The sequence below is a fragment of the Panulirus ornatus genome, chromosome 9 (assembly GCF_036320965.1).
Source record: "Panulirus ornatus isolate Po-2019 chromosome 9, ASM3632096v1, whole genome shotgun sequence".
NCBI classification, from domain to species: domain Eukaryota; kingdom Metazoa; phylum Arthropoda; class Malacostraca; order Decapoda; family Palinuridae; genus Panulirus; species Panulirus ornatus.
The window spans coordinates 18,405,495-18,425,625 of NC_092232.1; the positions used below are offsets into that span (position 1 = coordinate 18,405,495).

Here is a 20,131-nt window from a genome sequence, read left to right on the forward strand (position 1 = left end):
AAGGAATCCTAAAACAGCTAAATGCAGAGCAAACATCATACATTAAACATTTCTTGGCTGGTATTTTACGCAGGAAACACTTCGAGGTTGTTATAAGTTGCTGTATCTCACAGAGAGTCTAAATCTGTTGTGACCGAGTGTGTTGTGTGCTTTTTAACCACAGGCTGTCGTGATCCCTTCCCTCTCCCACTCGTAGCCCGCCACATTACCAGTTGGGTGATGTGGTGGGCACATACTTAGGGTGTATACTGGTAAATACTTAGGGTATATATATATATATATATATATATAAGCTTTCACATGAGGCATATAGGGTCCTACATGTGGGTATTTCACATGGAAGAAGCGAATACACCTAAACCTTTTGCGTTCACTTCAGCCGCTGGTTATTTACATCATTCCTCTATGCAGACGCCATAGACACACGATGAGCACATAAATGTCCCATACCGTCTCGATACTGGGAATAATAATGCTCTGTTTCCCTAGATGTAAGAAAACGCGTAGAATAATCACGAGAAACTATCAAATGTCAGGTATACGTGAAAATACCCTACGTTATATAACACAAAATTGGGTTATTCCGTGTTCTGTACATACCACCTATTCCCACTAGGGCATATGTGGGTAGTATCGTGTGATACACAGGTCAGCGAACGTCACTGACAGTCCTCGTTAATACTCTAGATATTTATTCATTGAAGAATTTGCCCGCTCTCTTTGAACATGGACAACTCGCTAAGGGTAACGTGAGGTCCCACCGACACAAAATAGGCTATGAATAAACAAAACAACAGCTAGGGAAATGAGAGTCGGGGAAATAAATAAATAAAAAAAAAAAAAGGTTACCCTACAGTACAGGAAATAAACAGAAATACTGAAAAATGGACACAGAAAGGGGAGTAGTCACAGAGTCAACGTTGAGTGGGAATAGTAATACACTGAGGATAACACGAGATGTGAATGATGATTCACAGTATATACCAGATACTGAGCCCTCAACACCTGACTCGTCAGAGGGAAGACAGTCAGTACACACCTGGTGAGTGATATAAAGACGCTGGCCATTATCAGACCAACACCCTCTCCACACAATGGTGGAGACTGCGTTGCATCCATCCTTTTCACCGATGGATCCAAGAACGCGAAGCACAGACTGCAAAGGGCCTATTAACGGAGGCAAACATAGTATCTGCAGCTCTCTCCCTCTCAGACATCCGCACAAAAGGCTTTCGTTATGGTATGATATAGCTCGTATCTCCAGTGTACCCAGGTGTGAGAAAACAGAATCACCAGGTGCTGGAGTTGGACTTCTTCATACATGGCGAACTCTTCAAATCGTGTGAAGGTATCGTGCAAGTGCAAGGCATTAGATATTGAATGGAGATTCTCCTGATTTTGTTCATGTAAAACAACAAATGCTAGGCCAGAAAACTGGAGCAGAAGGAGTAAGGTTCGTGGAAAAGGGCTCTGAAGTTCTTGGCGATTCCAAGTCAAGTGTGATATTTTCCATGAGGCTTCAGTCTATCGCTTCTGAAGGAAAGGAAGTTCCAGAGACAATGTGATTAACTGAGTATACGTCCGAATGATGGGCTTGATGAACAACAGGCGACAAAACCAGAGGAGAAATAGGAATATTGTATTCGTCTATTTACAGATGAGATACTTATGAATGGTAACGACACTGTCATTAGAGCGACATTCCCAGATCACCGTATTACCCAAGCTTAGTCGATAGCAGTAGGTCATGTAAACAACATAGATCCTCCCAGCAGGAGCCAACTTAAGGGATTGTTTATTAAATCAAACATTAAAACCCACGTCATCACCTGGTTCAAAGATTAGCAAGGCATTGTTCACTAATTCATGGGGTAAGATTATTCGATTACTCCCCCACACAGCGAATTACATGTTCTTAAACCAAAGTAGAGAGGAAAAAACTCAAAATAGCTTCAGGTATGTACAAAGAACACCCCAGAAAGAATAAATAGAGAAGTAAAAGAATAAAAAATGGAAGGAAAACATTGAGTTCTGTATAGAGGAAACAAGTGACAGTCGCACTTCGGGAGAGGCAAAGAATGAAAGAACTCGAAACCGTTCAGCAACGCCTGAAATACATTTAGTCAAAATCAACAAAGGATTGGAGATATTGAAGACTGTATTACACAGAGAGGCCTTAAGACTTCGTTTTCCATTGGATTGGAAATCTTAAGCGTCAAGAAGAAATGACAGCCTCAGAGGGAAAAATCCTCACCTGGCCCGCGTCTCTGTTCCTTCTTTTGGAAAAGTAAACCAGGAGGGAAGGATTTCCAGCCACCCGCTCGCACCTCTTATAGTCGCCTTCGGCACGCAGGGAATACGTAGGAAGTATTCTTTCTCAAGTATCCTCACGGATATATATATATATATATATATATATATATATATATATATATATATATATATATATATATTGTATGTGGAGGAAGATTGACACACGGTTGACAATAAAAGCAGATCCGTGAAGCATTGATAACCTGAAAATAGTGTTTGTTATGCTTTTCGTCACCCACAAGGCTGAGGACTAACATAGATCTCCATATATATATATAAGAAACACCTGCATAAAGTTATCAGAAATAAAAGTTTCCTCCATCCGAATTCGAAAAAAAAGCCATTGACATAAAATTTATGGGCTCTTCCCAAGTGCAAAAATGAAAAAGGAAAAAGAAAAGATTGGCAGCTTCATTCAACATTCTTCGAAGAAAGAATTGTAGCCTCAACAAACATTCAAAAGAGACTATAAAGAAAAATGGTAAAGCAAGATCTTCAGATTAAAGGAATAGCGAAAATAAAAATCATGCTCTTTTGAACGTGCATAGACTCCTTGAACGCACGGATAAGACCTTGCATGGGATGGCATTGTCTTTGACCTGACCCACATTAGGTTAGGTCATGCCATCATATCCAAAGGCTCTCCCGTTAGGCTTAAGAGATTCGGGGGGGGGGGGAGTATGAATCTATAGATTTTGAACTGAACGAGACTGTCATCTAAGGCTACTCGATTGTTCACAATGAGGAATGAAAACAAAAGAATGCTGATCAATGTACAGAAATTGGGGACTGTAAAATCCCACATATATTCATCATCAAAAAACTTTTCAGAGGATAACCTACAATAACATCTTCAATGAGTTAAAATGCTTCAGCGCCTCAGCTATGGAAAGAAACGACGGTTTTTTTTTTTTTTTTTTTGATCGAATCCAAGAGGGAACGAAAATAAGCCTTGTCATAACACGAAAGGGTCGGGCGGCGTCGGTGATCAAGGGCGTGATGACTTGCCGGAGTGCCTCACTGCAGGAGTACGAAGAGCCTCACCACAGGAGTACGCAGAGCCTCACCATAGGAGCACGAAGAGCCTTACCACAGGAGCACGAAGAGCCTCACCACAGGAGCACGAAGAGCCTTGCCACAGGAGCACGAAGAGTCTCACCACAGGAGCACGAAGAGCCTTAGCACAGGAGCGCGAAGAGCCTCACCACAGGAGCACGAAGAGCCTTAGCACAGGAGCACGAAGAGCCTCACCGCAGGAGTACGTAGAGTCTCACCAAAGGAGCACGAGGAGCCTCACCGCAGGAGTACGTAGAGCCTCACCGCAGGAGTACGTAGAGCCTCACCGCAGGAGTACGTAGAGCCTCACCGCAGGAGTACGTAGAGCCTCACCACAGGAGTACACAGGGCCTCACCTCTGGGGTACGCAGAAATCACTCTCGGATCACCTGGAACTTTCTTAAGCGTGGTACTGACAGTTCTCGAAACTAGGGAAGCAAGACCAAGTCACGAGGACCTTCTTCAGAGGCACTAACTTATTCGAGCGACATACTGCTGTGTGCTGACATCACTGTATAAAACCGAGGAAATGGAAAATGTTAAGCAAGAAGGCATTCCTTCCTACATCGATGCTGTAGATATCTGAACATCTTATTCGGATTAAATAAGTACCTAGTAGTATCTAGTACTATCTAGTAAGCACCTAACCTGCATGTGAAAATGGCTTGCGACATGGGAAATAAGACTATAGATAACAGTGACCCATATTCATATGAGACGGCGGGAATTCCTGGAAAAGATTGGTAGACACGTCTTACCAGAGTATGTCACCTAAACTTTAGAGCTGCAGCATTTCAGAATTTTATGGTCAAAACCCTCACCAAAAAAGCTTGGTCAGTGACTGAGCTGCCAAGGTAAAGGATTTTCCCAAAAGATTCGACTACAGAGAAGGTAAGGTAATGTAGGGTAAGGGCGAGACTGCCTCATATTTGTCTTGGTGTTCTCTGCGTCTGGCAGCTGAAGATAATCGCGAGTCATTTACTGTGTCAAACAATGTATCAGAAAAAAGATATCGTCAACCAGTCTCGTAACTGCTCGATACTGTTTCAAGTCAGTGTGTCACATACAAGACAGCTGGAAGTTGAGGCACATTCAGATAACCCAAGAGGTTGTGTATAATACTACAACGTACAGAAAAATTATCCCAAAATCCCTTAGGTTGTTATTAATTAGTATATTACGTGCACAGTTAGCCATATTTAGCCAGCGTGTCATATTATATATATATATAACCTTAATCTGTGAGTTCAGATCGTAAGCTGCCGAAGGATAAGTATTAAATCATAGCCTAAGTTGTGAATTGGTGTGTAATACAAACTCTGATAGTTAGCATAAAGTCATACTATCATCAGTGACGCTGTTATTCAGTATGTTCCTTCACATGACTAAGTTTATTGTACGTCTGGCAGGGGCGAGTGTACAGTGCTTCGTGTGCAGTTACTCGCCGCGCGGCAACACCTCGCGGATAGACGGCTGCACCGACGGCAACTTCACCGAAGAGCAGATCGAGTCGAGCTCCTGCAGCTTGGGTTGTGAGGCGGTGGCTGTCTACGACGTCAATGGTAAGAAGGCTCACTCATTATATTCCTGCCCTCTGACCCCAGGACTTCAACGTTTTGGTATCTCGACCCCCTCTTCTGTTCCTATCGTCTGACGTATGACCTGAGTGATAGCACTTGCCCACTCTCCGCTGTTGCGTTCGTGTCCTCTGACCTATGACCTCAAACGGTAACGCCTCTTCCTCCCTTTCTACTCTGTTATGTTCCTATCAACTGACCTATGACCTCATTGATAACACTTCCTCTCATATATTCCATCGTCTGACCAAAGACCTCAAGTGGTCACACTTACTCTTCCCTTCTCTGCTCTCTTATGTTCCCATTATCTGACTTGTGACCTCACCGGCAAGGGTCATTCCTCCCCTCTTTCCTCTCTCCTGCACCTGTCACTTGACTAACGGCCTCATCGGCAACACAACGACACTCCCATCTCTCCTTTCTTATCTCTGTCGCATTCCCCACCGTAGGATATGCATATATATAAGGTCTCAACTAAACCATCAGCTCGCTTCTCTCTATATATATTTTATGATATCTGCCGTCTGACTTTATGATCTTATCAGTAAACTAGCCCCTCCTCTCTCATACTCTTCTTTGTCTAGCCTGTTGACTTCATCAATAGCACTTACTCCTCTCTGTTGCAACCTCAACTGACCTCAGAAGCAACACCGGCTCTTCCCATCTCTCTGTCACACGATATGGCCACCCGACCCTCGCAGAGATTTTAGTGTAAGGTAACATTCCCCTTGCAGGAACCGACGGCCTCGAGAATGAGTCATTCACTTCGCTTCCATAGAACTTTGCTCTCCCTTTCTTCCTCACTTCTCCCTTCCTCCTCTCCATCCCTCCCTCCCTCGTGCTAACACAGGCTGTGATAATCCCTGGTCATGCTGCGTGCTGACTATTAATAGACAACGACCAACATGTATTACTGATGAATTTTACGATGTAGATATACATATCACGGTGGTCATTGTTGTAATCGTAATTGTACTCCGCTATTTTCCCCATGTGATGAACTGTAACGTATACATTTAACTCTGTAGTTACGGCTGTATCACAACGGTAAATAACAAGTAATTACTAAGCATATTGATAAAAGGTATTATTCCCATTTTCTGCAGCTCTCATGCGTACCTCTGATGTATATAACATTTGTCGTTTTTCAAAGAATGATCCCGTTTTCTTATTTACTCCTCCTCTGCATATACTCCTCTTGTTTCCTTGGGATCTGACTGTCATCTTATTTTTTTCCAGACGTGTCGCTCCTATTTTTTCCTGATGAACTTGAGTAGTACATGACTTAGTATGGCTCTCCCCCAGGGGAAAAGAATCTCTTAATATCCTTTGCAAATAAGTCATCCAATCCACCCTAAACTACGCCTCACCGGCCATACCAAATTCATCAGGTCGGATTGCTTTATTGTCTGTTATACAATCAATCATGATGAGTGGGTATGGCTTTCAGTATAGTGCACACCATGAAATATGAGTGTGAATAATTCAAACATGACGGCAAAGTGTGCAGCTGCCGTTAGATGTAAGAGTTTACAGTGTTGATTATGGTTGTAACCGGTTGCTTACAGAATAATGAATGAACTTGAAGACACAAAACAGTTTTAGGCATTAACAATGTATATGCAGCGAGGGATTACTTAGGGATCACATGATGTTTATAATAAGGTGGCAAAGACGTTTCCTCGAAGATTTCATAAATTAGCGTGTGACATATCATTAAAGTGGGACATTTAGTATGTCTCTTTGATAAGGAAAGGAATGGAAATTCAACTTGAATTTTGAAAGGGAAATGCACATATGCAACGTGGCTATTTACTCTTATCATTAAACTTTGGGTTTTAATGCCATTGGCGAATGTTATGAATCTTACCGAATAAGTATGACCTCCCAGATGCAGTATAAGAGTAAACAGCCTTAGTGTCTTCAAAAGCAACGAAGTAATTAAAGTAGTTGCACAGTTGAAGGTGTCCTATATATCTCGCTGTGTAGTCATAATAACTGGCCCTACATTTACATAATGAGAGAGACTGTAGCTGTCTGTCATATACTTTACATTAGGAATGTTAAGGATTTGTCTTTTCCTTACCAGCAACTTGTCAGAAATGTCGAAAGCCAAGCATAACCTTTTCTCTTACAACATCACATTGCCTAACCGAGTGTTTATAGGTTCACTATACTTTCTTGGATGTATAAAGATCATAGATCTTTATGCTGCATATGTTCGTCTCTTTTAGCAATGTTATATATTTTCTTAAAGACTTTTGACGCGTAATCTTCTTGGTAGCAGAGATAGAAATACGTAACCCAATGTTTAGTTTCTTTGTTCGTGGTTTCGTGCCAGGCAGCATCATGTGCTTGGAGGAACCCAGACAAAGTTTACGTTTTTAGCCCCTTCTCTGAGCCTCTCTACATTTTCTTTATATTCTGCGTAGGAGTCCTGATGTCAATTTTGTGATACGTTCAAGGTGAGAGTAATACGGGAGTCAGAGGCAGTAAAGAAGGTACCTCATCCTGTTGTAAGTTGAAGGCAGCAACCTTTTAGGAAATTATTACCCTCTAGACTCACGAGTGTTGAAGCCTAGAACCATCTTTGTTTACACCCTTCGTGTCAGGATAACTGGGCTTACTTTCTTAATGATCTCTGATACATGGCTATTCGTAACATCCCGCTAATTACCCAATATACCTCTGCTCCTCATAACTACTTGATGTATTCACATTTTTTCTCTCACTCTGCCTTTCCTATATTCCAAAGTAACTGAAAGTATTTGTGCTTACTTAAGTCTTTTCACGGCCGAACTGTGGTGCCTAAAGGCCCTAAAAGTTTTTGGGTGTATGTACTTCAGAATCTGACCCAGGTTTTACGATACTACATTTTGGACTTGAAGGCCAATGTCAGCAAGATGGCTGCCACTTATTATAACACAGGTACCTTAGGACCAAAGGCGAGATCCTTGAAGGCCAACAAACACCACTTTTCAAGGTTGAGACTTACGACAACTAAATGTAGCTTATTTACGTCAGAAGTAACATCACATTCCAATGACTGAGCTGTAGGACTTGAGGCTATTTGAAAGCCTGCAGAGGCCATTTTCAAATTCATCTTATTTCAAAATCATTTTTCTCCTGCGGCACTGGGTAACCCAGCTCGCGTTTTAATAAATCATACGTTTCCTTAACCGCTATGACCTGCTGTTTTAAAAAGGCAGGTTCTATACCCTTAAAAAGCTCTTACATTAATCTTCTTTTCTGCCTTCCTCTTAAAACTTGAGCATGATGAGGATTTTCTCCCTGACTCGAGCCTTTAACATAAACGATAAGAAAAATAATAATAAAAGTTATGAGGGTTTCTGGTGGCTAATCCTTTTCCAGCCAAATTATTAGCACCTATTAATCCTAAGTCTCAGACAATAGAAGAATCAACGGAAGCATCATAGATTTCAGATGTATAGATGTCATGTCATGTCATAAAACAATCGTGTATGTAATGTTTTATATAATGAAGTAAAGAACACTGGTGTACCACTTGTTGCTTCTCATGTGAGGATCCGATAGCATATTCGGTGAAGGTTCACAGGTTTACGTCCAGAGCTAAACAACTGGTGAAAATTAGGACATGTGCATGGAGTGGAGGAATGCGCTTAGGACCGATTGCCCATGTCCTTTAGTAATGAATTTCTGCATGTCGAGCTAAATTTATCTTCAGGGTTACTTCTTCCTGTATATGTCCTGAAAATTGATGATAAGAAATCTTTATGCCATTATTTACGCCTCCATGACTAATATTATCTGCTTCTTCCTCGTCACATCGACAATTTGTAGGTTTTTCTTATGTTATCTCTTTATGCCTTTCTACTCCTACCACACTGATTGTAAGTTTCTGATATCTTCCACTATCACAAACAGCCTCGAAGGGACTGATTTTTCTGTCGCTGTTTGAATTCCTTTGTTTTCCTTTATGTATGTTATGCATTATATGGGAGTTCTCTTAAATCCTTTTCCCAGGGTTGGTCACATGCAGCACAAAAAGTAATGTCACAATCAAAATATTGTACACCATTACTGTATGACTAATGTTCATGGTTTTCGTAGGTGTAAAGGTACTGATGTTTTAAGCCTCATAAGAAATGCAAAATTTTTGGTAATTGAGACATGCCAAAGGATGGTCATCAGTAAATCCACTGTAAAAGTTGTTGTCTGTGAACAGCCATGGGAAACTATCTGTTTATATAGAATGTAGTCATAAACTTTAATAAACTGTTGTCTTCAGTAACAACCAAAAGATGAAAATTTTTTCCTAACTTTTCTCTTTCCAAGTGACACAAACATTTAAGGAAAAATCTGTGTTTTCTACCTTTTGGGGAAATCACGTTTGATTTTGACTCTACCGAGTCTCACAACTTCACCATAAGATGTTTTCTACCTGCCATACATAGCTGATGTTGTACCCTGATGTTCTTTCCCGTTGTAGCTCTTGACATTGAACTCGTCTCTTCCCCCCTCAGACGAACTGGAGACCTTCCACCGCAACTGCGCCACGAACGACACCATCATGACCAACTCCTGCGAGACCTACACGAATGTAGTCTTGACGCGCCACGTCTGTTCCTGCGACTGGTCCTACTGCAACGCCGCCCCGATGAACCTGCAGGCCTCCCGGCCACTGGTGGGCCTCGCCCTCGTGGCGACGTCGCTGGGGTTCTTCCAGAGGCTGCTGACGGTATGAGGGCCGGTTGCCGCTTCTGTTGCAGCATCTCCGCCGATGGTGCGAGGGCCGGCCGTCATCATCGCGGTAGCATCTCAGGTGTGAACCAACATCCCACGTAACCCAGAGGGACTCATAAAGCCTTGTGATCGCCATTAGCAGATGTATGTAGCTTTGAACAGTCAGGGAGACGATACTTTAACTATTGTCCGGTGACTTTGCTTCAGGTTTTTCATGAGTGGTGAGGCTCGGGCGTGTCTGATACAGTCCAAGGGTAGACTTCATCACAAGGAGCTCCCGTTGACTCCCAGCGGTGGACACCAGTGAACACGACACTCGGCCGCTGAAGACGCCAGCCGGCAGTGGAACACAAATCTCCTCTTCCTGTCTCTGCTGCGTCGCCTTCTGCCACGGTCAACGAGGCAACAACCTGACACACACACGCACACACACTGTGCCACGACGACGGCGCCTCAGATGCTGCCTGATCCTTGACAGATGGCATCCTTCAAGACGAGTGTATGCAGTGAAGAGCGTAATTAACATCCTACAAGGGGAAACTCCTCTAGAGTGATCGTGCAAGTCTCAAAATTTCCATTATAACCTTTTCATATCGTCAGAAGCTTGTTCCTTTCATCTGTGTTACTAAGCCATGTCTTCAAAGGAGAACTCTATGCCCCTTGACAAGCGAGGAGACCTCGACTAGTCACGAACGACTAGACACAGTCGTAAAACACGTTAATGTCAGTGGTCATCACTGGAGGTGACATTCATCTCCAAGCAGCTGCCACTGCTTAGGATATAATACGGTGGTGGTCCCTGGAGCTCTGTTGTGCTGCCCTTGCTGTGGCAGTGGAAAGGTTGCGTTGTGGTCCCAGCTGTGGTAATGATGTGGCCTGTATTATACTGTTCCAGCTGTGGCAGTGGCGGAAATGTGTTATGCTGTTCCAGCTGTGGCAAGAGTGGGGCTGTGTTATTCTATCTCCTCTGTAAGGACACTGAGGCTGCGTTATTTTACTGTTCTTGCTACAGCAGTGGGGCTGTGTTATGCTATAGCAGTGGCATGACTTGTTATACTGTCTCTCCTGTAGCAGAAATGGGCCTGTATTAGCTATGGCAATCATAGAACTGACCACCATCAAACAGAAGCATGAGACTCGTTATCACTACGTACCCCCAGGCTTACGTCTTTCCCCTACACGACACGGCTGCACAGAAGACCGCTGCTAGGAATGAGCGTCAAGAGGGTAAGCTGCTTCAGCCAAAGGGTCTAGTACTGGCTGCTATTTACCATACGAGTCTATTTACATGATTCGCGACGCAACCTGACAACACATGGAGGGGACTGTGTGGAGAAGAGATACGACATACACTGGATGCGTTGCTCGTCGTAAAGTCCTTCTTCGCTTCCATCGTTATCGGAGAGTGAACAGTCTCGATGCTGAGTTGTGTATCGGGGTTTTTTCTCTGTTTCTGGCGCATCACTTTCTTGACTTCCAGTTATCATGAGAATGGGAAACCGTCCAGATGTGCGACCTCGACGGTCGTGTCTTGATTTGCCGGACCTCACTGAGGCAGCTGGCCCAGAAACACCACCTGACTGAGGCAGCTGGCCCAGTAACACTACCTGACTGAGGCAGCTGGCCCAATAACACTACCTGACTGAGGCAGCTGGCCCAGTAACACTACCTGACTGAGGCAGCTGGCCCAGTAACACCACCTGACTGAGCGCATGGCCCAGTAGCACCACCTGACTGAGGCAGCTGGCCCAGTAACACCACCTGACAGGCAGCTGGCCCAGTAACACTACCTGACTGAGGCAGCTGGCCCAGTAACACTACCTGACTGAGGCAGCTGGCCCAATAACACTACCTGACTGAGGCAGCTTGCCCAGAAACACCACCTGACTGAGGCACATGGCCCAGGAGCACCGCCTGACTGAGGCAGCTGGCACACAAATACCACCTAAGTGAGGCAGCTGGCCCAGGGAACCTCACCTGACTGAGGCAGCTGGCCCAGTAACACTCCTTGACTGAGGCAGCTGGCCCAGTAACACTACCTGACTGAGGCAGCTGGCCCAGGAACACCACCTGACGGAGGCAGCTGGCCCAGTAACAGCCCCTGAATTAATGCTATTGTGTGCAACTGGTCTAAGCGCACAATCCTATCTAGTCGTACATCCGGTTATTGTCATAACAGCTGTTTCTAGAGCACCACCTGCAGTGACGCATCTGACCCATAAACCACCACCACCTGAAAGAACGTAACGTGAGGCTGTCATGAGGACACCACCTGAACCCCACACAAGACGCAGGTGGTGCTCGAACAGCTGGCCGAAGATCGTGACCACCTGAACCCGCCACACAAGGCACAGCTGGTATTAGATCAGCTGGCCGAAGATCATGACCACCTGAACCCCAAGCAAGGCACAGCTGGTGTTACAACAGCTGGCCGAAGATCGTGACCACCTGAAACCCCCCAAACAAGGCACAGCTGGTGTTCGAACAGCTGGGCAAAGATCGTGACCACCTGAACCCCCACACAAGGCACAGCTGGCCGAAGAACGTGACCACCTGAACCCCACACAAGGCACAGCTGGTATTAGAACAGCTGGCTGAAGAACGTGACCACCTGAAAACCCCACACAAGGCACAGCTGGTATTAGAACAGCTGGCTGAAGAACATGACCACCTGAACCCCCACACAAGGCACAACTGGTATTAGAACAACTGGCTGAAGAACATGACCACCTGAACCCCCCACACAAGGCACAACTGGTATTAGAACAGCTGGCTGAAGAACATGACCACCTGAACACCCCACACAAGGCACAACTGGTATTAGAACAGCTGGCTGAAGAACATGACCACCTGAACCCCCCACACAAGGCACAACTGGTATTAGAACAGCTGGCTGAAGAACATGACCACCTGAACCCCACACAAGGCACAACTGGTATTAGAACAGCTGGCTGAAGAACATGACCACCTGAACCCCCCACACAAGGCACAGCTGGTATTAGAACAGCTGGCTGAAGAACATGACCACCTGAACCCCCCACACAAGGCACAACTGGTATTAGAACAGCTGGCTGAAGAACATGACCACCTGAACCAGTCCTGCTGGATTTAACGTATAGAAGCGAGGATCCTGTGAGGCGTTGCCCGAGTGTAGTTTATAATTAGCTCTTCGTGTTCATCCAGTGTCTCGCTCCACACGAGTCGTTGGTCAGCTGCGGAGGTGGATAAGACTGAAGCAGCGCAGGCGTCGAAGGTGTGTTGTGTTGTGTGTGTGTGTGTGTGTGTGTGTGTGTGTGTGTGTGTGTGTGTGTGTGCATCAGCTGGAGGCTGACGACGGCCGGCTTTAAAAAGACACGCGTTTATGTACTCTTGAACCTCCTCCAAGGATGCCGACACAGTCCTCCAAGGGTGATGATGTCGTGGTCCTCCAAGGATGGTGATGTCACAGTCCTCCAAGGATGGTGATGTCACAGCCCTCCAAGAGTAGTGATGTCACAGTCCACCGTGGATGATGATGGCGTCACCGTCCTCCAAGGATGATAACGTCACAATCCTTCAAGGATATGACGTCACGGTCCTCCAAGGATATGACGTCACAGTCCTCCAAGGATAATGACGTCAAAATCCTTGTAAGGAACGTACGATTGTCATTCATTTTTAACCTTTTTTTTTTTTTTTTCCTTTTTTTTTTCCTTGATAACTTGATCAGTTCGCCTGCCGGCTTGTGTGTACCGCTAACGAGCCTGCCGAAGATGCCTCAGAAGCAATAATGATAAATAAATAAATAGATAAAAAAAAAAAAATGTTTCATGTATATATTCTAGATATCACTGTCTCATCACTGCCACGCCAAACACAAACTACTGTTCTAGAGTGTAAAAAAAAAAAAAGAAAAAAAAAAAAGACGATCACCGCAAGCTGTTCAGTGTCTGTTGAGGAAGCGGTGGGTTCACACACACTCACCCGCTTCAAAACATTTTCACTGTGGTCAACGTGCATGGCATGTATGCGAAGAAAGCAAAAGGAATTCAATGTCTTCTTCTTTTTTTATTATTATTATTATTATTATTACTTTCGTTCTTGTATTTATCTCATCTTGAGCTCTCTGTTCATTGCAAGAACAAAGGAAATATTTATTTGCGTTATCATATATATATATATATATATATATATATATATATATATATATATATATATATATATATATATATATAATATATATATATATATATATATATATATATATATATATATATATATATATATATATATATATATATATATATATATATATATAGCTTTTGTACTGTGTTTATATAGGTACGAATGGTGTGTTTGCTTGGAACAGTTGGCCAGAGGTTATTATACAGTACCGTAAGCCTGGATGCTGCTCAGTGTTAAAGGCTGGTATCTGCGCTGGACCTTGTTCACCGTCACTCTGGTTCGTTCGCCAACATTTTCACGCGCCCACTTGAGCCGCCAGTACATGCGGCCATCACATCTCTACCACAGGTTTACTATTGTCACCCATTCCACTGTATTTGTGATAGAACATTTATGTCCTCCAGGGGTATCGATCGCCGTCGAGAGTGATCGCTAGTGGACAATGATCGCCAGCTGCATCGATCGCTGGAGGACAGCCGGGCTTTACACCCACTGATGGAGAAGTTTTCCTGTATAACAGTAAATGTAAACACCTCACCAAGAGCTGTGGTCAAGAGGCTAGCAGACAAATGTCTCCTTGTAAATTCTGCTTTATATAGATAAAAATATATATATATAAACAGTTTTTATAACATCTCCATGACCCAACCCCAAACCACCACCACCACCCCTCCTTCTAACCCACCCCCTTCAACCCCCACCAACCCCTCCCCCCCCCTCCCGGCATTTGTCTTTCATATGGTCAAGTCTACGATATATTATTCAATAGATTTTATACCACACTTTAGGTTTATAAAAGATGATATATTAAAAGCAAAAAAAAAAAAAAGAGAGAAGATAGTATGTATTATACCAAAAGAAGTCAAATATGTCTTTTAGAATAGGTGATGTGTTTTGCCACAGTAGGGATTATGACGAAAAGGTCCCAGAATACTTAGTATGTGTGTGTGTGTGTGTCTGAGTGTGTGTCACGGTGACCAGAGGTCAGGGATACTTAGTATGTATGCCACACAGATCTTGTTTGGGTCAACCAGAACAAAATATGTATATAGTTTTGGCTGCCACACGAGCCAATTTATTGCTTGTCTGTCAATAAAATCTGGCCGATTGTCTTTATTTAAATACAATGTGATTAGTTGTTTTATTTCTTGTTTTGGTAACCTTATTAGAAGAAAATTTGAAACGAAATATTGGTACGTAATGACGCTCCATTTTCTTTATCTTTTTTTTTTTTCCTAGTCACCAGTGAAATAAACTGCTTGTTACTATCAACACTTAGAATTACAGAAAGATATTTTGTATCATTTTAGAATTTAAAGATGTCAACAGATATCAGTCATGAAAGAAAGAAAAAAAAAATAATAAGACATTCCAATGTATAATATCTAGAAAAAAAAAATTAAGTAAAAATCACATGTCTGAATTTACTTGAGCAGGGGGGAGGGGGGGGGTGTTTGATTGACGTCGCCCCTCTAAAATTCTCGCGAAGGCAAATTTCCATAGATATTTGTAAATTTGCATCTGGGGGGGAAGAGGAGGTGGAAAAAATCAGAGAGAAAAATGAGGGGTAATTCGTGAAGGGTCAATAGGTTTCGTCTCACGACAAAAGTCTTGTGGTGGAGCTTCAGTGAATCACATTTATGTTGGTAGTCGGGTCAGTCTGCCTCCAAGATCGGCCTGCGCTACAGGAGGATGGAGGGAAACGGGAGGTCTTAACGTGCGACACAAGAGCCTTTTATCGCAGCCCAAGCGGCCACATCACTCCCCAGCGATGCGTAAGAAAGTGACAACTTCAGCGTGTGTTGTGTGTGTGACCTAGGACGCCTCACTTACTGACACATATACCCTGACTACACTCACACCTTTAGTTACCCTCACACTTCTTACACACATACCCTGACTACACTCACACCTCTACTTATCCTCACTTCTTACACATATACCCTGACTACACTCACACTTCCCCTGCCCACCCTCACACCTCCCCTCCCTACACATATACCCTGACTACACTCACACTTCCCCTCCTTACACATATACCCTGACTACACTCACACTTCCCCTGCCCACCCTCACACCTCCCCTCCTTACACATATACCCTGACTATACTCACACTTCCCCTCCTCACACCTACACCCTGACTACGCTCACACTTCCCCTGCCTACCCTCACAACTCCCCTGCGCTCACGTGTACCCAGAATACACTCGTCTGTTTCCCAGGCTCTGTACGTCTTCTGAAATCACTGATTGTTTCCGAGAGCCATTACAGATGGGTGATTATCAAGACCGGGGAGGCATAGAGTGGATGGGAGGATAAAGGGCGAACAAAAGAAGAGCATGGGCTCAAATGGTGAAGAAAAGATCGAAAAGTAATGGAGAGTGACCGAAGAGAAAAGAGTAGGAGAGAGGTATTGCAGCGGTATAGGAAGGAGAGGGCGATAAAAGGGCGTGAGAGTGAAGGGAAAAAAAAAAAAGAGGAAAGAAAAAATGACTGAAAACCGGGAGAGGGAGATGGGGAGAAGACAACAAAAAAATTCAAGGAGACAAAAGAATAGAAGGAGAGTGGGAGGGAGAAACAGGAGGTACAATAGCGACTGTTGAGGAGAGAAGGACTGTGGGTAACAGTTAACCAGGGGATAGCCAGGTCTCTATACACCTCCTGGAGACACTGCCCTGTGTCCTATACCACGGTACGTTCAAGCTGGTCGTTTAGACACACGCGAGATGCTTAGAACTCTTTAACTATTCATGACGTCACCGGGGTTGTGCAAGCTATAGGAAATAACTAAAGCAACATTTTTTGTTTTGTTAAGTAAATTCGATGTGACAATCTCCTGACACTCTTATTTATAAGCTATAAGCGTCTGGCAGCTAGACATTTTAGCTGACAGAAAACTACGAGTTTCGATCGTTATGATGAACTTGGTCCAACTGTTGATCCTACGGTATAACGTGTGGATCATCAATGAAAATGATGGTCTTTAGTGACATTTGTTTGGTAATTCTTATCGTCTGGGAGGCTGCTTATGTTTGGCAAACCCCTTGCATTAGACAAGCTCCTAGCGTTTGACAACCCCATAGCGTTAGGCAAGCTCCTAGCGTTTGACAACCCCATAGCGTTAGGCAAGCTCCTAGCGTTTGGCAACCCCCTTGCATTAGACAAGCTCCTAGCGTTTGGCAACCCCATAGCGTTAGACAAGCTCCTAGCGTTTGGCAACCCCATAGCGTTAGACAAGCTCCTAGCGTTTGGCAACCCCATAGCGTTAGGCAAGCTCCTAGCGTTTGGCAACCCTCGTGCATTAGACAAGCTCCTAGCGTTTGGCAACCCCATAGCGTTAGACAAGCTCCTAGCGTTTGGCAACCCCCTGCATTAGGCATGCTCCTAGCGTTTGGCAACCCCATAGCGTTAGACAAGCTCCTAGCGTTTAGGAAGTTCCTAGTGTTTGGAAGCTCCTAACGTTTGGGAAGTTCCCAATGGCAGCGCCTTGCGTTTAGCAAGTTCCAAGTCTCTGGCAAGCTTCTAGTGTTTGACAAGCCCCTTAGTGTTTTGAGAAGTTCCTAGTGTCTAACAACCTCATAGTATCTTGCAAGCTCTTAGTGTGTGACAAGCTCCTCGAATTTGTCAAGAGTTTGACAAGCTAACGTGTCCGGTAAGTTCTTTGTGGTCTTTTATCCGAAACGCATTGTTCCCAGGATACGACAGAAACATAACGTAACCATATGTGCAGCTGGACGCTCGGTTACGATGTAATGAGGACTTTGCAGTACAGCGGGTTCTGTTGTTGAAGTGAGTTTGAATTTATTCATATAAACAAAAGCAGTTTGGATGAAAGACTTCTATAGTTCATGAAAATACGTACAGAAATATACAAATTTGTATATATATATATATATATATATATATATATATATATATATATATATATATATAGTGTCGTATGCGTGGAAACGTTCAGACACAGACACAAAATCAACGCCACGCATATGAACCCTTACTGCGTAGGCAAATACGAACATATAGGCCTATTTGTATATATGAACGGACAAATACCCTTGTGGAAGCAATCAGGTATCCATATTTGTCTTCATTTATTATTACACACACACACACACACACACAAATACATCCCACACAAACAAACAAACACACACACACACACACACACACACAAATACATCCCACACACACACAAACATATTGACGTCAGCAGCGGTGCGGAAAACTAAAGGAGGAAAGTGGCTTAAACAAGCGCCCACATTGCTTTATTCGTTGACAGTAAACGTGTATCTGCTGGTGAAGCAGTTGGGTTAATTAACAACCGCCACTTCGCCTCTCCCCGCCAAAAGTTTGACCCTGGCCGCTTCCTATATACAAACTCCCGGCCGATGTTCCTACAACTCGAAGTCAAAGAGTCTCAAGTCGCCAGAGTTGAAAATCATCGACTGAAGTGATCATCCGCACTCATTGATCTCCCATTGAAGGCGTACAATGCGTCGTGGGATGAAGTGGCCATCCCTTCCAAGTGCTCCATTATCAACACCTCACTCCAGGAGACTAAGTACCCTTATGACTTGAAAGCCTCTTTTTCTTTCCCCAGAACCACAATCAGCCAAGTTTCTCATCAACCCTTCCCTTCCCTGACCCACCAGTCACTTAGCAATCTGGGGACCCATTGTCACAAACCCAAGTGGAAAGTCTTCGCTACGAATTTTTTCCCCCTTATTTTGTCTGGGATGATAATAGACGTCTGAGATATTGTAAGTATTTAGGCTATTTCAGGACATGAAAGTATCGTCCATTATCTTCCATCATGAACTGTCTAAACTTCGCATATGATGTAAAATAACGCAAGGCTTTTAAAGTACTTGCGTTTAAAACAAAGAAGTTTTTACAGTAATTGCGTTCAAAACGCAAGGCTTTAAAGCAATTGCTTTCAAACGGAATTAATTTACAGCACTTGCGTTCATAGATTCATGACGGTCTTTGGCCTAGAACGCTTCACTGTCATTATTAATTCCAAAACAATTGGATTCGGAACTTAAGGAGACTCAACATGTGGGCGTCGACAATGTATCCGCTTGCAAACATCCCTACCCAGCTTTCGGTTCTCCCTCAGTGGCTTGCCTTAAAGCACACAGATGAGACATCTCTTATCCTTAATAATGACGCTCCTTAAGATACACGATTCAGTTGAATTCATGGTTATGATTCGCCCACAAACGATGCAGTTCACGGGTTCCCGAGCTACCGAATCCTCGTGCGTCGTTCGCACCTGGACCAGTGCCTCCAGTGTTACCATTGACTAACGAGGAACTATAGTCATGTGCATCAACTTCGTCTCGAACCTAGCACCACCACCTGCATTCTCAAACAGGCCTCCAGCCCTTGCCAGGTCGCGCAGTCTTCCAAACTCCTCGGCGCCAAAGTTGGGTCGAACTCATAAACGCCATGGATGAATCCTCAGTGCAACAGACTATATTATAACGTATATCCTATACTAATCAAACATGTACATCATTTTCGTTGTCATTTACATCATTTAGATGTATCAGGCACCCCTCGCGTCCTCAAATCCCTGTCGCGAATACTCCTACGGATCGCCAGTTCGAGTGGCCTTTCTTCGCCAGTTTAAGAGGAAACTGCGTAGCATCCCCGACTATGGCACATGCTTCTGCTACCTTTTCCAAGGCTCCTTGCCCCAGGTCGAGAGACAGTCCATCATCACCATCACAACCACCACACAGCTCCCATCCTCAGACCCTACCTACACATCGCACCCGGGAGTATAACAGACCCCTCCTCATTCTGGTCACTGATGACAATTTGAGTTACTCCACCTGCTACGGCTGGCAGTGCAACGACCTCACCGTGTTCAGAGAAGAGAACCCTATGACACCGTACCTAGGTCGATTCCCGCCTCACCCTTCCCACACTCGCCGCATCCAACCCAAGCCTTGCATCATTGCACCCATCGCAATCCACCACCCCACTCACCCAGCACTCACTGTATCCATCCCAAGCCTGCACCCACCGCACTCATTTCCAGGCCTGCATCCTCCATTCATCCATCCCAATCCCGTTCCCCTCCCAGGCTTGCACCCACTCCCATCCCAGGCCCTCACCCACCGTGGCAGCAACAACATCTCTGTCCCAGCCACTGAGAACTGTGGTAATCATCATTAAGAGTGTTGGTATCATTTATCATTCCTATCATTCTGTATGATCACAGTCTCGTACTATCACTGCTGCCGTATGTTATCTTCCACCCGCGTCGAACACCTTCTCCAGAGTGT

General features: G+C 44.2%; 1 protein-coding gene across 3 annotated transcripts in view; it reads left to right on the forward strand.

Moving 5' to 3' along the window:
* Positions 1 to 13,456, forward strand: part of LOC139750239 (uncharacterized) — a 214,275-nt gene extending 200,819 nt beyond the window's left edge. For all 3 annotated transcript variants that reach the window (XM_071664742.1, XM_071664741.1, XM_071664743.1), the window contains 2 exons: positions 4,779 to 4,931; positions 9,452 to 13,456. In XM_071664742.1, the coding sequence (XP_071520843.1) occupies positions 4,779 to 4,931; positions 9,452 to 9,672 (374 nt within the window). In that variant the 3' untranslated portion in view covers positions 9,673 to 13,456. The remainder of the gene's footprint in view (positions 1 to 4,778; positions 4,932 to 9,451) is intronic.
* The last annotated feature ends 6,675 nt before the right edge of the window (positions 13,457 to 20,131 follow it).